The sequence below is a fragment of the Brienomyrus brachyistius genome, chromosome 14 (assembly GCF_023856365.1).
Source record: "Brienomyrus brachyistius isolate T26 chromosome 14, BBRACH_0.4, whole genome shotgun sequence".
Lineage (NCBI taxonomy): Eukaryota > Metazoa > Chordata > Actinopteri > Osteoglossiformes > Mormyridae > Brienomyrus > Brienomyrus brachyistius.
The window spans coordinates 20711631-20729928 of NC_064546.1; the positions used below are offsets into that span (position 1 = coordinate 20711631).

At 39.0% G+C, this 18298-nt stretch overlaps 2 protein-coding genes across 10 annotated transcripts in view; one reads left to right on the forward strand and one right to left on the reverse strand.

The window, feature by feature from the left end:
- supt3h (SPT3 homolog, SAGA and STAGA complex component) overlaps positions 1 to 18298 on the reverse strand; it is a 90724-nt gene that overhangs the window by 59420 nt on the left and 13006 nt on the right. Inside the window, exon 2 of one of the 7 annotated variants that reach the window (XM_048975513.1) lies at positions 6770 to 6915. The exons of 5 other annotated variants lie outside the window; for them this stretch is intronic. In XM_048975513.1, coding sequence (XP_048831470.1) covers positions 6770 to 6843 — 74 coding nt within the window. In that variant the 5' untranslated portion in view covers positions 6844 to 6915. Of the gene's footprint in view, positions 1 to 6769; positions 6916 to 11220; positions 11748 to 18298 lie in introns of those variants that run through there. One more of the 7 variants, XM_048975512.1, reaches the window with a different exon arrangement.
- runx2a (RUNX family transcription factor 2a) overlaps positions 9735 to 18298 on the forward strand; it is a 50081-nt gene continuing 41517 nt past the window's right edge. Inside the window, exons 1-2 of one of the 3 annotated variants that reach the window (XM_048975505.1) lie at positions 9735 to 9935; positions 10131 to 10255. In XM_048975505.1, the coding sequence (XP_048831462.1) occupies positions 10198 to 10255 (58 nt within the window). In that variant the 5' untranslated portion in view covers positions 9735 to 9935; positions 10131 to 10197. Of the gene's footprint in view, positions 9936 to 9989; positions 10256 to 18298 lie in introns of those variants that run through there. The other 2 variants (XM_048975506.1, XM_048975504.1) reach the window with 2 other exon arrangements.

The following is an 18298-nucleotide window of genomic DNA, read 5'->3' on the forward strand; positions in this document are numbered from 1 at the left end:
AATATTTTAAAATGTGGGTTAAAAAAATACCTTTAAGATCAGTATAGTCAGTCAGTGTTGACACGAGCACTTCAGGAATAGAGAATGTAAAAGAAAAGAAAATCTCGAGTTAAGCTACGTTTAAAAGTAAAACCTGTAAGAGAAATTGACGTTACTTAAATAGCTTATTTTGTTTCTCTTATCGGTGTAAAGTGGTTCAGAGTTGCAAGGAAAATTTTAGATCTCAGCAAGCTTGGTACGGATCCCTGCCAAGAGAACCCAGGATCTCCAAACCTGACCTACAGATAATGGTTGTCTCAGTTCAGCCTCACAGTCTACAGTAACATAAGTCTTGACCTACCAGTTTGATTCTACTATGCAACATGGAGAGTCACACATTGACCTGACCAATCACTGCAAACAGCACAGGTTGCTGCAAACCAGTGCATGTGTGGATGCCAACGCAATTAATCCAGTGAAGGTTTAATTTGAAGCAATAAAATCAGGTGATCAATCAAATGATTTCTAAAACTAAAATAAATTTAGCAGATAATCAATTGCAAAAACTTATATAAAGATCAGACTATTTATAATGGTGCAGGTCTTTTCCATCTCAACGTTATACTGCCAGAACACAATACCATAATTGCTTCATATCTGAAGCTCTCTTTCCAAGTGATGTCATATCAGGCAACTATCCCAGCCTGGATGCATCACCATAACCTCAAGATCGTATCTCCACAACCAAGCCTCTCAATTTCTCAGGCCAAACCCTTGCCATGAACATATACTTCATAATGAAGTCTTTATAGACACTGATCTTAGTTCATTAAGGGCTACAATGCAACATGGGCACCTCACAATAATAGTACAGCTAATCTGCTAATGGCAGTCAACATGAGAAAGGATGGTTTAACTTGCAACTGGCCGATATAATTTTGTCTCCAGTATTTTAACTAGCTGTCAGCTAAACCAATATCAACTAATACAAATGTTATCCTGTCAAATACTTCACACCAACCAATAGATCATTATTATACACCAATATCCATCCATCCATCCACTTTCCAAACCACTCATCCTACTAGGTCGCGGGGGGTCCGGAGCCTATCCCGGAAGCAATGGGCACGAGGCAGGGAACAACCCAGGATGGGGGGGCCAGCCCATCGCAGGGCACACTCACACACCATTCACACACACATGCACACCTACGGGCAATTTAGTAACTCCAATTAGCCTCAGCATGTTTTTGGATTGTGGGGGGAATCCGGAGTACCGGGAGGAAACCCCACGACGACATGGGGAGAACATGCAAACTCCACACACATATGACCCAGGCGGAGACTCGAACCCGGGTCCCAGAGGTGTGAGGCAACATTGCTAACCACTGCACCACCATGCCGCCCCTTACACCAATATATCAGTGCTTTATTTTCTGATATGATTGTCAATCTGTAAAATTTAAATTTAAAACAAGTTCAAAAAATGAAGCAACAATGTTGAACTCACAAGCATGAGCAAATTAAATGTGCAATATATTTTTTGTGGTATAATACATTTTTTCCATTCCCAGCTGATCACTAAAAACTGATATATTATGCATGCCTTTGAACATGATTACAGACACAGGATAAGAGTAAATTGTAACTCAGGAAGCATACTGTATGCAGCATTTTCTACAGTGATATGGCTAATTTTCTAATCGTAAATGTAAGAGGCATGCATTATGCATTATTATCAGCAACCAATATATCAGTCACGGCCTACTTGTTTTTCACCAGTTTAACAGAATTATGCAGTGATGGACATGCAATTCAATTTGTAAATGCATCAGAAAAACAAGTAAATTGTGAGGAAAATACATTTTCCAGAATGTAGAAAGATTTAAAATGCTTGAGGCAATAAAAGAAGCTATTAAGAAATGACTTGTGCATCAAGTAATATAACTGTGGTCAGCTAAAAGCATAAACAAACTCCTAAAACTCACACTGATTATCTTACTATATAAATAATCTAAGAGTTTTACTAACAAGTGAGGAATCAGGCCAATAATAATTGCAGCAAAAGGGAAACTGACAAAAATAAAAATTATCATTAAAATGATGTGTAATTAACCATAAGACATTTCCAATAAAAAGGAATGTCAGAATTTAAAAACGTATTTTCTACGTTCCAAATGCACTCTATTTGTTATAAAAAAATATATATACATCGATGTGATATGACTGGATAAAATAAAAAGAATTAACTAACAGCTGATGGGTATGTGAAATATGCGAAATTCCATCCAGTTAAGTTAAACTAAACAAAGTAACATCAGAGCTCTAATATCCATCCTCAGAGCTGGACTCGCAAAATCGCTATTCCGATCTCCCAGGACAAGTTTTCACCAAGTTTTCCCATCGGGCTACCAGAATGTAACACCCAGGCCAATAGGGCTATCAGAAACTATCCCCTAAGTAAAATAACATTCCCTCTTAATTCACCTTTTCTGCTATTTGAAGGAAAACCTTTGCCCACTGAGTTTTTTTTTTATCATGATGATGGTTTGTACGCTGGGAGGTGTTTGCTTAAAACCTTTGTTTATTGGAGGTCTGCAATTTTCTGTGCACACACTTCCCACCGCCATCTTGGTGCATTACTGGTCATGGTAATAGAGTACTTTAAGCACGTTAAAAGCAAATAAGTTAAGTGAAGTACGGCTCTATGCTAGTTTGATGGGCCGAAAGGCTTCCTCTCGATTGTAAATTTCTTATGTTCTTATGTTTATTATCGCACCAGTCATATTTAGCACACTGAAGATGGCGACATGAAATAAAGTCATATAAACATTATACAAAAGTAAATGAGGTAGAGAGAAAACAGATATTACTGGATGGGACCGAAAGCAAAATGGTTGTGAGCCGCCTGTTGTCTGATATGAAGATATCATAAATGATCTGGTCTTTTAAATGTCGTGCGTAATACTGAAGCAAATGAAAGCAACTAAACGTTTAATTTTTGGCAGGATACAAAAACCGACGAGGAAAGTGTGGATGAATTGTTTTGGGATATTCATGGTTAAATACATCATGTAATGGTAACACTAAGCAATTATGTTGCTTTGTGATGTAACATTAACGTTAAAGTACTGTGCATGTTGCTTTTTTTTATTTTATTTTATTTTTTTTACAACGAATCTGATTTGCTCACACATAAGTGAGTGTGTTTCAAGGGCAAACTGTTGATGGATTTCTCCCTGGATATGCGGAGGCAGAGACTTGGGAGTTGTTACGTTTTGCTTTCCTCTTGATGTCCAAGATGCTAACAGACTGCTGTGTTCCAAATTCACTTGTGGCAGTAAATGTTGCTTCTGCCATACATAGGGGCTGGTTTGCCAAACTTGAAATGATAAGAATTCTCAGTAGGATGTTTCCATGTTTTCTATTATCATCAGCCCTTTAAATGTGGACTAGTCAAAATTCGTTTCAGGATACCAGGGATTTAGAAATTTTTCGAGCCTTGCAGAGTCTCTGTCAAGACCAGTCGATATACTGAAAAACATACCCCTAAACATAGGAACCCAAAGCATGTTCCAAAGCAAATGATTGAATTAATTAAAAATACAGCAGAGTAATTCCTTGAAATATTTTATAGGTCCATTTTGCCTTTGCATTCTGAAAACATCCACAACCACAACTAAAAGGCAGGAAAAGATCAAGGAGCACAACCAACTGAACAACAAATGCTAAACGATGTTCGTGCAAAGCAGTGCAATTGAGAAAAGCATCAAGTTCGTTATTAAGTAAAAGAAAGTTCTGGAAAACAACAAGCAAGCATCCTCTTTCATGAATAAACGTGATTAAAGGGAATTGAAATCGTGACAGGTTTTTCTTTTTAAACACAGCAATTAAAACTAATCACTGGAAGTGATTAAACTGAAATAAGGCAGAAAGGATTTGCTATCACACACTGCTGGTAGTTCCAGTGGTTAAAACTTGAATAGTCAAACTAATCTTTCTGTTCCCTGTTTGTTTAACATTCTTCCAGGTTACTCAATCTATAACCAACAAACTCGATTGCCTTTTTAATGTTTTTTATACAAAAAAATTAATAAAATTTTCTTAATTTCTAAACGACTATAAATAACAGTTGTATTCGACCTGTCCTTACAGGCTTCTTTTTCAAGACATACTATTATTTTCAATACAGATTAAACGCCACGCGTTAAATTGCTGCACGGGTACTCCAGCTATAATGTATACAGTCTCAATTTCCAATACAATCCAATCAAGGAAAACAATCATGCAAGTACTCCATGAAAAGTATAATCCAAATGTTTAATTGCCTAAATTAACATTAAACCAATTACATGTCAAAGAAGACAGCTATGCAAAAAGTATATAATCGAGCTGAAACACAAAGTATTGTAGAGAAACTAAGATACAGAAGTTGAGCAAGTTGCTATAAATATATATGGTCGACTTGTTTTTCAAATGTAAGCATTGATGTCTTTTTGTGATTTTTTTTTTCTCTAAAGTTCCAACTGGAAAAATAGGAAGAGTTTTATTAGTCTTATTAATCCTTTCACATACTGTTTGTTCAGTTAATCTGTAGAATATATTCGTTTGTTTTACCCTTCCAGAAACAGCAGAGTAATACACAGATTTTTCTGAAGGGCTGGTCTTCAAAACGAATTAACAGAGGGGTAGTTTTGTCTATATATAACAAACATGAACCGCGTCCAGAGTTGAACTGGAAGAAAAATACCTATTTTTAAACAATTTCAAAATTTCTGAAACTTTGTCTGCCAAACTTTTATTGTATTACAAACATCTTAAAGGCAAGTGACCCCAACAGCTATAGCAAAATCACTGGAGTGTGCCAACAAACTGACATAAAAGCCTTCCAAATAAAACCACAGAGGCCGTCTGACAATGTTGCCGTTGTTCCTCCATTGTTGCTCTCAGCCTTACAACGGCTTGTTTTTCAAGAGGGCTGCCAGCATTTATCAGGGATGCTGAGTTCTTACGAGACCAAACTCCATTTTGAAGAGCATAATGGCGACATTGTATTCCCTCCCCACTTTCAGGTTGTGACGACCAGCTGAATTATGAATCGCGCACTAGGCTATGATTAAGAAATGAATCAGAGGGATCATATACACCGTGCACAAAAAGCAGGGTTGTTTCTCGCTTATGCCGCACCATCAGGTGTCTCAGCATCCGGCAACGCACTAATAGGTGTTTTTATGTTGCCACAAAAGGTGCCGTCATGCGATGTTTCCAACACGCTGCGCTCACACTGCTATACATTTAATGCATCGTTATGCATGGCCGGCAATGAGCCATGGGACTTTATCTAGATGCTCCAGAGAGTCATCCCCCCTCCTCAAATGAATGCTAGGAAGGCGGGCAGCTAACGATAAAGGTCAGAAGAGTGACAAGGTGCCCATTCTTCAATCGATGTTACTTGAGATGCCAGAATGACCAGTAGCACAAAGTTCTCCGGTGCACCTCACTGTACAGACTCATCTTCCCGCCCAACTCGAACAGCATGTTCATGCACCGGACCGTCGGCACAGGATTTCCGCATTACCAACACAAGGCCAAAAGGTGGGCAAAACTAAGAACGGAAAAATGGCTTTCAGAGACCCAAGTCTTCAAAACGTGGGCCAAAGCCACAGTGACACAGAACTGGGTGGCCAGAGAAAGTAATATATGTAAAGCAAACATATAAACACGGGGGCATTTCCCTCAGAATTTCTAAGTAGCAAATGAAACAAACTCCTGACCATAACCTTGAAAATCATTGCATACATCTGCGAGCGGCAGTCCGGCTTCAGTGTAGCTAGGGGCGAATTTAGCTTGTACACCACCCGTGGTCGACCGGGGGAGAAAATTCCAAAAACGAACTCAATTTTCAGCGGTCGGCAACCAAAGCAAGGCATTGCACAAAATCATACCGGAATATTCTTGTCTAGTGATCAATCAAATTAGCACATTGCAAAATTTCGTAAAATGACAGGGCTATTTTTAAAAGTGTTTGCTAGGATGCCACTTATGCTTGAGTGTTTGTTCCAAAAAAGATCATCATTACTTTTCTGGGGGGGGGGAAAGAAAAACAGCTTTAATACCACAAGAAAGAAATTGGGAGCAATTCCCGGAATACATAGACAGACTAGGGTAAGAATATATTTTCATTTCAAATATGCCATAGAAAACTATGTATGTACCCACAATGTAAACACCCTTGCACTCTGCTAAAACACCCATAATGCCTTGCAGGCTAGTTTATACATATTATTTCAAAACAGGATTCATTTTGCTGCTAAAACCTAGTGGTGCTTTACTAAAATTCATCTGCAATAATATAATCCACTGTTGCTTAGGTGGGGAACCACCGATATTAATGTTTATTGAAATTATATATGGAAAAACTCCAGAATATATTCAGTACAAAATGTAACAACAGTGGAAAGTGCATACAATGTCAAAATGACAGCAGCCCCTTAGTTATATTAAATCTTCAGATGTATGGATTTTTCCATTTGAGGCTATTCGAAGCTTAAAGCATGTACTAATTATATACTAGAAGACACACAGTAAAAACAACCCAGGCCTCTATGAAATTGTGTAGGAAAGTCAAATCAAGAGTTATTAAAAATAATTATTACCACCCTCCGTGAAAAGACATGAAAAGATGTAGTTTTAAAGTCCACTCGGTTGGTGGTCTGAGGTTGGCATAGAGGAGTCCGCTCAAGCCAGCGGAACGGACGAGGGCATAGTCGGGTATCACCTGTCAGACTCACCAAGGCCAGGACCGAGGCAGAGACCACCAAGAAACTGGGAAAGCCGCTGCTCGCACACAAGCGACGCGACCCATCTACGGCACAGCGAGGTCTCACTGCATCCCTCTCACAGACCGCTGATCACCATGATCGCCATCAGACACAGACTAAGAGAGACGAAACCATTTTTGTAGATATTTTAAAATCATTATAACAACTTAAGTGCAGGATATTACTTTTCACCCTAAAGTGATTTTAATAAATTACATATATACTATTATATTATCATTAAGACGTAAAACCGTATATAAATTGGAATAGGAAAAACAGTCACAGCAACAATAAATGCAGGAGCTAACATCCAGCAACACCCTCTTTAAATTTCAAATGCTAATGATGTCAGTGGGGATTAGACACGGGAGTGATGCTTATGACGGTTACTCGGACTAATATGTAAAGGCAGAATCCAGCAGCACGGACTTGAAAAATTTCATTAAAAACATGCATGTTCACAGTTCACTTTATGAAGTGGCAGTTCATCGAACGTTGCATTGTGGGTGAAAACGTTCCCGTTTTAGCAGAGCCACATCCTCTACAGCCACTGGAGCTGAAGTTTCCATGATTTTATATCCATCTCGACTTCAAAAAGAAAGACGACAAAAACAGAAAAGCCTTGAGGAAATGATGGAGGTCTTTTTTTTTTTTTTAAACGGCAAGGACTCCGTGGTATACTGAAAGAAAAAAAAATCTGAATGAAAACATGTGCATTTCATTTTCATTTCTTGGATTAAATAAAGGTTTTGCATATAGTATATGGTTATAAGAAAAAAAAATCTAAATCACATCTTTCGCTGTAGAACAAAATATTTCTTAAAAATGAAATACAAATCATCAGGACAAAATTGTTTCCGTAATAATGCTGTTGTAATCACTTTTTGAAAAGAATATAAATAAAAAAAAATTGTTAAAATAGATGAATAAAGACAACTCATCAATTTTATTGATATTAAACGTGCATGAAATCTTATTCAATATCAATCAAGTTAAAGTGACCATTTTTGCATTAGCTATAAACCTTGTTACTCATTGGTTATTTGAATCCATCACAATCTATGGAAAGTGAAAACAATACTAAATGTCTAAACTGCTGAATAATAACCGTTTATTACTTTTAATTATATTTTTTCTCAATTACATAATATCACAGATAAGCAAAGCCAATCAGGGTGATCGAAGAGTATATCTCAAGGAGTAAAAACATATTAAATCACGTAACAATTGAAATAAATATCAAAGACACATACTGTCGGAAAAACTGTCGACAAAACGTCTTATCCTTTTAGTTTTCACTTCTATGTCAGTTACTAGAGAGAACAGCGGAATTGACGAATGTGTCACATCGGGTCACAAAACTGTCACAATGCCAAAGGAAACAGCTAGCAAAAGGGTCTCACTAAATAAAGGGGGGGGGGGAGATGATGCATTAAGTCCAAGATGGATCAAAGACGCGAACGCGAATTCAACTGCGCGGCGTTTTGAGCATGTGCAGACTTTATGGGACGGCCGTCAAGCAGACATATGGGTTCGGTTATTAGCCTAAATTGACAACACCCTGAATCTGGAGGAAAAACTACTGATGGGCCTTCAACGGGATTCTGAGAGCCATGCAAAATGAAACGATAATTATTATGGAGGACTTGCGGCAAAGCCCCCCCCCCCCCTGCCCCCCCACCCCAAGCATATACTGTGGTGATATCCTCTGGGAGTCACAAGAAGGGAATTCAATTGCAATTATCGTCATTATTCATTTACATTTGGCTGACCATCTCATAACCACATGGTTGAAGTTTAAAAAAAAAGGGGGGGGGGGGGGGTTGTCCCTCTTCAAATCCATATTAAATGTTATTTACGTGTAGGACAGCATACTGCAAAATGCGAGAGGGTAACTTTTTTTTTTTTTTTTTTTTTTTTTAAACATTTACACACAGTAGAAAAACTACAGACCAAATAAATAAAGAACTTCAAAAGTCCTGAGTTTGAACAGTAACTAAAAAAAAAAAGAACCAGACTAAAAGAAAAGTCTCTATTACGCAATGAAATACCTTGACACATATTTTAGTCGAAAGATTTAAGGAAAGAAAAGTGAGGCCAGAAACTGACAAGCTGCCAAATAAGAGCTTCTTTGTAGCGTGTGAAACAGACTGATGAATCACAGTTTCTAATTCTCGTTCTTCAAAAGACGGCGGGGGCCTGAGCCGGCCCCTTCCAAAAAGGTACTTTTGCGGGAGAGAAGGGCGTCCCGTATGAGAAGGGGGGTGGGGGAGCGGGATCAGGGGATCTCCCAGACTTGTCGCCTCTGCCGCAAGGCAGTTACGGAGTGGGGAGAGAGCCGCGACCGGGCCAGCAGAAGCCAGCGGAACAGCCCCTTCACATAACAAGCAACAGGAGCGCAGCAGAAAGGGAGAAGGTGAAGGAGGAGAGACGCAGACTGATGAACTACAAGAAGAGGACTACAACAATTAAAAAAAAAAAAAAAAAAAAAAAATCTAATCTAGCTGGCAAATCTGAAGCAGACTCATGCAGCCGCGGGATGCGATTTTCAGTAACTCATCACCTTCGTTCAGATTTTTACACTGACACCGCTGCCGACCACAATTCCACTGATACGATAACAAACCGGATAAGCGGCGGCAGCCGGAACGGTAACATTAAAAGGGGACCAGGATCAAAAAGAGAATCGGAGAAAAAGCCCTGATTTCCATACGCTCAGACTGTGAATGAGATTGAGGTTTTATTCATTTGCACACCCCTTCTAATGACTCACAGAAATTAAAAAGATACACCCCCCCCCCACCCCCCGCGCCACCCCCGACCAAGCTGGATGCCAGGAAGAGCCGCTGTACCGCTGTCGAGAAAAGACAGACAGGAGGCTGGCCCACTTAACTCCTGTTCTCTGATGTCACGAGCACATGACCCAGCCTCTCCAGTAACAGCACATGAAGGGAAAAAGGAGAGTTTTAAAGCTAATGCGTTTTTGGATTGTGTGAATGCTTCATTCGCCCCACAAACAACCACAGAACCACAAGTGCGGTGCAGGATTTTCTGCACGACGACAGAAGGGAGAACTTCGGTGTGTAAATGGTTAATCTGCGCAGGTCAACACCAGCCTCAGAGACCGAACAAGTCCGTAAGTACTTTCTAACCACAACTCGGCTAAATACACCCATCCACGCTGCAAACACCAGTAACACGTAGTTACGCAGGCTTCTTACAACCTGCTTGTTACTTGAGGATGTACAGAATGTCAGCAAAATTCATCATCTGCCTGTGTTGCATGAATGCCTTCTAAACTCCCTGTCTCTAATATGGTCTGTCTTCACAGTTTAGAACTTCAAGGGTTATCAAAATCAAAGGGACAAGAATATTTTGAAGAGCCACCAAAAGTGACTATGGCATCAAACAGCCTTTTCAGTTCAGTGGCACCATGTCAACAGAACTTCTACTGGGGTAAGTTCACTTAAAGCTTCTTTATATATTTAATTCAATGTGCATTATGATTAATTTTAGAGCAGCCGTTGAATTCGCTTAAGTCATATTCACTGTTTAAAATTACAGGGCATAATGTTCTGCAGGGCAAAAAACAAAAAGGCAATTCAAAAACGTTACAATCCGATGTGTTTACGCTTGCAGTCGTACCCAGAAGATGACATGTTTGCTCAACTTAAACCCACATTTGTAGAACGATGAAAAGTGAGCAAGAGATTTTGCAAGAATAAACATTTGCTCCGTTTCAATCCATGAATTTACATTGAAACAAGATGTGCTAGGGGGAGAAGTTTCTTATAGAAGGAATGTAAGAATTGCTTGATATTTCATGTCGGATTTATACATTATAGTCTGGTAAAAGTCTCAAGACTGGTGTTTTATGTAGTGTTGCAGTATTCACATGCCCGGCTACAGTATTGTCCACTTGGAGATTATCTTAATACTGAACCTTCAGCTTTCACACACATGCTCTGCACCTCTAAAATCAGGAAGCCGTTTCAAGCTGGTTTATTTTAGATTTCCACTCTGATAGGTACATCTGCAAAGAGCTCTTTTCACACGTAGAGAAAATCTCACAGACCACATTTTTAAACAGGAACACGCTATTTATCTAAAATGCAAAAGCAGACATTACGCATCGGAATTAAAAAGAAAAACATTTAAATCAAAAAACATTTTTGACGGCGGCAGAAAACCAAAAGGCAAAAATTAGCGACATGTAAGAAACAGTGAAATGTCGAAGAGTACGAAATATAACATCGAGTGTGATGTGTTCTGCCGACTCGTAGTGCACTACAAAATATGACGCTCAGACTCTCTCGACTTTACTGGAAACTCCTATTCCGTAGATAAGCGAAGCTCCATTCACAATATGCAAAATCATTAATGTGCAGGGGACCCTTTAAATAAACCGTGACTGAACTTACAGCATTCGTTCAATGGTGTCCTTCATCGTTAAGGAGTCTTTCCCTATGCTGTACTGCGAGTAAGCCGACGTAGGTAAAAACATACGGTTGCCACTTTGCTTCTACTTTTTAATTGGCTGCTCCTTCTTTGTCATCGTTGTCCTTGCCAAATGGTGACTGAAATCCTGAAGTCGCAATGTAGCTGGGGGGGTGCTACAATCCTGTCCCCAGTAATCGTTTAAGCTTTAATGCATACTCTGCATGTACATTAATTAGAATTTAATTTTAAAAATGATGTCTTAATGGTAAAATGCCAATACTTCTGGTAGAATTAAAAACTAAAATTACCTTGGTTAATTAAAAAAATGAGCGCAAAATATTTTCGATTGTCTAGATGTTTACGACCTTAAGGCTTTCATTCTTGGCCATGGAATGTGATCATTAAATACTTTTCAACCAACTAACATCCCTGTGTCTAACTGTCTAACAGACGATATTAGTCATGGCGATGAGCCCTGTAATTTACATTAAGTCTATGTAATTTCTTTTCCAAAAAAAAAAAACATTTTGAAAACTGCCAAGTTCAGCATTTTGAAGTTGTCAACTATGAATCACTTCAAAAACACTCTCCTGTTCGGTACCAAAATATGATGTTTCTTGTTACAAAAATGATACATTACTGTGAACGGTAAAGGCAGTGAGGGTAAGAACAGATAAACTAATCCTAAGATTCCTCTGCCTTAGGGAACTCAAAGCGTTCCTAACATCTGCAATCCTGCAAGAGGGGGTACAGATGTCCTACAAACGCTCCCTAGAACCCTAAACCATAGCTAATCAATTACAAACTTGTTCTTTCGCTCTGAAGTCCATGTGCTTCTAATTTATAACGCCGGTGGTCTGAAGTGTGGTCGAGCCGCGTGGGTTAATTCCTTTAATTTGCTATCACAACTCAACTCCGTAAAAGAAAAACAACGTTAATAAAGGGAAGCTAACCTGTGCGCCCAGGTTGAGGAAAACGTGCCGCGTCCTTCAAGGTCCCGGCATTTTTAGGGGCCGGGCCAGAGGTTAATCAAGCAGAACGCAATAAAACGGAAAGTCAGGCCTGTCGACAAAAGGCAGTGAGAGACTGACAGAACTGCAGCAACGCCACGTCTTTCAGATATTCAGGTGGCTCACGCCTCATATCCTGTCCCTAGCTCACCACTCCTGGTTTACTACCCAGGACCTCTGGCCCAACAAAAAGGCACATAGCCAAACGAGTTTACATCCATCCAAGCTCATGATCCTTCAGGATAGATTTGACGTCTGCTAGCTCAAACCATTATTTCTAAAAACGTACTTCTTTAATAACCTGGTTCATGTGTATATTTTATTAACTAGTTACAGCAGCAGATATTCAGCTTTGTCGTGACAATTTATCTTGTGAGCAAAGCAGTTACCTGAATACATTTATAGCCTCAAACAGAAGTTACGACAGCACAAAAAGTCAAGTAATAAACAGAATACTAACAGATCTGTATCTAGCAAGTACTTAATTAGTCCTCCTGCGACACCGACTTGACTGGGAAAGCATATGTATAAAAGCAAAATAAAACGTTTAAAACGGTCTTTAAACTGTAGAAAACTATTCAGATTTTAAGACACGTATTTCTTTAGGAGTACCATGCATAATGCGAATTGAATTAGACATGCATTTTTATGGCAGTCAGCTTAGAAGTAGATCTATTAAAATGTAAATCAGAATATCAGAAAGGAAACCTTTTTAAAAAAAGGTGCAAATACGTACTTTCGCCATAATATGAAATGGATGTCAGCATTATTTTTCCTTGTTTACTCTCTTATAAACAGAGTAAGCAGGGATGTACCCCAAATCGGTGTCATTGGTGGAGTTAGGCAATAGGAACATTTAGCTATATAATTATCCAAATCCAATTTACGATACCGTGCATACCGATTACAGTGGAATCGGCCACCTCTCACTTCTGCAGTTGCTGAGAGTCGTGATTGTTATGCGTCACACACGGCTCACGCCCCAGCCTCTAGACAATAACAGAAGTCATTCACAAAAAAAAAAAACAGCTTTAGGGATATTCTAGGGTGGAATAAAATGTACCTTTAAGGCTCATTTCATGTGCAGCGGCTATGCGATTCTCATTAGCAAAGCTGTTTCCCCACAGATACAAGTGGCAACGATTCAAATGCTGACGCATTTTAAGCCAATCAGAAACTTCATTTAAAGACTACGCTTATTATATACTAATAGTGGAACACCTTCCTGTAAGTGTGCTTTGGAAGCATTCTTTGTGAGAAACCCTGTAAATAAAAGGCTCTCAACTCCCAAAGCCTCTCTGCTTTCCTTAAAAGCAGAACCCAAAAGCCGCCAAGCCTGAAAGTAAATAAAAACTAAAACAATCACATCAATGTCTATGCTGTTTCTTTTCTGGTTCAGAAACACATTTTAAATATTTATTGGCGTTCAACAATCCATTTCGGCTTCTTATGGGAAGGGGGAAAAGGAGCGTAATATTCATTACACTGATTTACAAAGGAATAACATAAAGGAAGCTATTATTATGACATATGTATCATAGGTCTAGTGCCCCTTTAAAAAAAAAACATCAACACGCAAGCATTTCAGATGTGTTCTTTGACAGAACCAGAGGCACCGATGTCCCGAGCGAATCTGGAAGGCGCTTCTTAAAATAATCTACCACTTCACTCAAGGGCCGCGTCCTGCCAAACAAAACACCGAACAACTGGGAAACAATAAATAGCAATCTATTGCGAAGAAGCAGAACTCCTGTAGCGTGGAAACCCCACCAACAAAACACCAGTAAATCCCTTGAAATTGCGAGGAATGTTGAAAAAAAAAATTCAAGTGTTACACGTAACAAAGAGAAAGTCACTGACAATTAACGAATGGCAGCTTGTAAATCAAAAGGCCGGCGGATGCCCAGGCTTCCTTCAGCACGTTGCATGCTAACAAAAGCTCATCTGTGTTACGCCTTGTAGTCTGAGCGCTACACACACGCACACACGCACACGCACACTCGGTGTCAGTGGACTCTTTCACCCGGCTTAAAGGCTACTTCAGATCATATCAGGGTAAAATCGGACACAGGTTGGTGTATTGCCTTCAACACGCAAGACCAAATATAGCTCATGCTGATGCAGTCTGCAGCACATTAAGGGCATAACTGTTCGCTTTATGTTTTAAAATGGTCACTTTTTGCTCGTTGTAGAATACGTCGGATTCCCACGTTTCATATCCCAGTTACTGCCATCCAATCAATATACACCTAATCAATTTACCATAATAAAAAATATATATATATGTAAGACCAATAAAAAGAAGAGAAGTTTAAAATGAAGGCAAGATATTAATAAAAGTACATTTTAGGTACTACTGTCGGCCAAACTGAAAGTTCCGTGTTCAGCACAGGACTTAACATCCAACTGACTTGAAGTGAATTGTCTTTGCATGACATCAAAAAAAACCTCAACCCTTAAATTACAATCTCATGTCTGAGCCTTCGGTGAAAAGCTATGCACGCTTCTTCACTGGAGTGGACCCAAGAAGCATGTGAAGACCTCAAAAAAAAAAAAAAAAATCACAGGCTAAAACCGCACTTGTGAAAACCATCTCGTGTCACTTTAAATTTCATTTTTGCCTGGAAGGTCAAAAATAGGTAATGACTCTACGCTAATTAAACCTAAGTTAAGGTAGACAAATCCCTGGAGCTGAAAAGCAAACGCAAACTATGTCCACGGTTTACTCACAGGGGGGTCGAGGCCAGTGCCTCAGAACTGTCAAGCACTTCTGGAATTTCTGGGTAAAAACATCTAGGACTGAATTGGGTGGGGGGGGGTACCTTCTTTGGCTCTCTATAGGCGCAATCCAAGCACTAAACAAGGTACTACCTGTTCTGCCCAGAGCAGAAGCAGGCCCAAATATTTCACTCTTATTGATTTAACCTTCACAGGAATGCCGAAAATCCTTGGGTTTGAGGCGCAGTCCTGAAAATATTTATAATTCTACACAAACTCACACACACAGAAGCTATTAGCTATAACCGAATATAAAAACATAAGGAGCAAGATCTGCCCCCAAAAATAGCCCTGCTGCGCTGAAAAGAAATCAGTATTTCAATGTTGCCTTCCTAGACATCAGTTAATTAAAATAAAACAAATTAAAGTCTATTCATTCAACCTGTATTAAAAACCGAAGCTAATTAAGATAACTTGCATAACAGTAGTGAAATGGTGCTCACTTGACAGGTATTGCCAAATTTTGTTCATCCCGGCACGTTTGCAAGTAAAATGTGCTCTTTTTTGGATTTGCATAAAGACAAACATGATAAAAAGTACAATGTTACACATCAAAGGATGGGCTCTTCAGGATTACAAAGAAAAACCGTGACCATTGCAAAACAAACATAACACTGAATGTGGCTTGAGTTTGTCCGTCTCAGGTAGAAGTGGACCATTACTAAAAAGGCTCCCACTTGTACAAATTCTGGGTCCTTTAGATAAAGGTAAACAAAAGGGCAAAGAGAACAAACAATTGGTACAAAAAAAAAAAAAGTTACTGGCCATCAGGGATATCAAGAGAACTTTAATTAGTGTTTGATCTGGAGCTTCAATATATTGTGACCTTAAATTGCAGTTTCTATAAAATAAGTGCTTGACAATACCAGCAAAAGAACTTGCATTACAAAACCTTATAGATTTCAGAATTAAAAGCCATTACTGTAATAATGGATGCACTGTTTCATCTGATGATATTGCATCTGACTTTATCCAGCGCACATCACTTAAACATTAATTGCTGCCTCATGGAAGTGAAAGCAGTCCCTTAGGCCTAGCTGAGGAGCATCTGTGAAGCAAAGAAACAGAGGAAGTGATTAAGTGGTCTCAGTGTTAGATACCCATGAATTACCACGCAATGCGGTCACCTTACTCAAACGGAAATCGAAGGAGTGTGACTCACTAACCACGATAATCAGCATTATCGCGTGTGTACCTAACGGGAAAACTTGTGCTGTCACTAAGACACAGCAAGCCGCCTCAGCTTTTCAAGGTAACATGATCATGATGATGACGCTTCAATACGTAAAAAAGACATCAATTCGCAATTTTTGGGCACCATATGAGTAGAACAGGTGAAAATACCACAGCGGCAGAGGTGGATTTTCTGACAGAAAGAGCAGGGGAGCTAATCTTATTTTTCATGCTAACAGACTTGTGTTACAGATAAAGACTAATATGAATTTTTCATCTGACAGTCCTGAATCACAATGACACCTGTTGGAAATCCTTCAAATCCATGGGCACACACAGCAAGCAAAGCCACTTATCAAAATCGAAGGAGGGGTGGGGGGGGGGGGGGGGCATTTTACATGATGTTGTGATCATAGATGTTTTGGAATAACCAACTGGTGAGTAATTCTGCTGTTATCACCCTGAGTGGGGGAACACTTTCTCACAAGAATACAATTAAAAGACAACAGCACTAATATAGAAACATAGCAGAAAACCCACCCACCAAAGAAAAAGCTGGAAAAAAAATCATAGCAAATAATACGGTAGATTGCAAAGGTTACTGTCAAACAAGCCAACATTTGATGAAATGAATTGATGATAGTGAATGCACTGCACAGTGAGCTCCTGTCACTATGGGGGAGGGGACATAAATAATAGCAGAAAGTCTGCAAAGCAGAAAAAGGGTGATAGGGAGATACTTTTCTTACTTTTACTTTGCCCAAGGGAACTGAGACTTAAAATCTCATTGTTTCCCTCTGTCTCTCATACCAGTTCAAGCCATAGGTTGAGAGCTTTTGTGACCAAAAAAAAAAAGATTTCAGCCACCAAAAACACACTACTTACGTTCCCGCTCTGATTAGCAAAATGACAGCATAGTCACAGCTGCTAAAATCCTTCTATTGTTATTCATCGTCCCTAACTTTAAGAGTCTTTTAAGACTGTGGTGGGACTGCTTAACTGGTGAAGAGAACCAGCAGATTAACAAAACTACAGCAAAATTAATAGGATGCCTACCAAAGGAACAAACAGTATCTACTAAACCTTTCTTGTTTGATTTTTCCCTCTAGAGGAAAAGCAGTGGAGAAAAAAAAACCATTGAGAGACTAAATGAAACCAAGGATTCTTTGTGTCGTGTACTTTTTTTCTTACAGATTTGTAAATAACTCAAAAACTGCAGTTCACAGAGAGAATAGCTTTCGTGAAATGAATAAACGGCGCTTTGTGTGCAGCGAGAGATCCTGTACACACACACAGAGGCTGCCATTTTGCTGACAAATACTGAACACTACGAGAGTCTGGCTCCTTATGTAGATTCCTCAAACTCTGCTACAGCCCTTATTAATAAACATGATTTTATAACAAATGGGAGAATGTTAAATGATCGTGGGGGAAACTGCGTGAGGCAGGCGCAGGGCGAGGGACCAGTTAGAAACGTGTCAAAATAGGTATCCAAGTGTTCCTGAAGATTTCGATTTGTTTTGGAGTGTTGAGGTAAACCACTTTGTGTAAGGAGGACAGATAAGTTTATACAATAACCAGCGTGTAGTATTTATATTGACTTGACAGTAATTATTTCCTTTTTGGCATTTAAAAGGGAACTCATCAATTAAATAGTCCACACAGTCGTTTAAAAAGGACTAAATGTTAATGCTTTGTTCAAAAAAATGAAAACTTCTAATTGTGACTGCTTTTGGCTCCATTTTTTTTTAAAGTCAGAATCTTGTTGAACGCTAAACATCATTCTATACCTCACATCCTTATGTCGTGTAAAAATTTCATTGCTGAGGTACAAAACACTGAGATTTGTCTAAAAGGCTGTACATCCAATTCTATCAATGAACAATTCAAAGTTTGGTGATTCAAAACTAAAATTTAAAATGCAAGGATAATTTTCATGGGAAAGCCGTATGTAGTCAAAATCAGGTCAAGGTATCTTTAATGTCATCTTCAGCTATTTGATGTGTGTGTCACACACTAGATTAAATTTCAGTCTCACTGGTTGTCGGGCAATGAAATAGTAATAAATACGAAGACATTTAAAAATGACATATTGAGA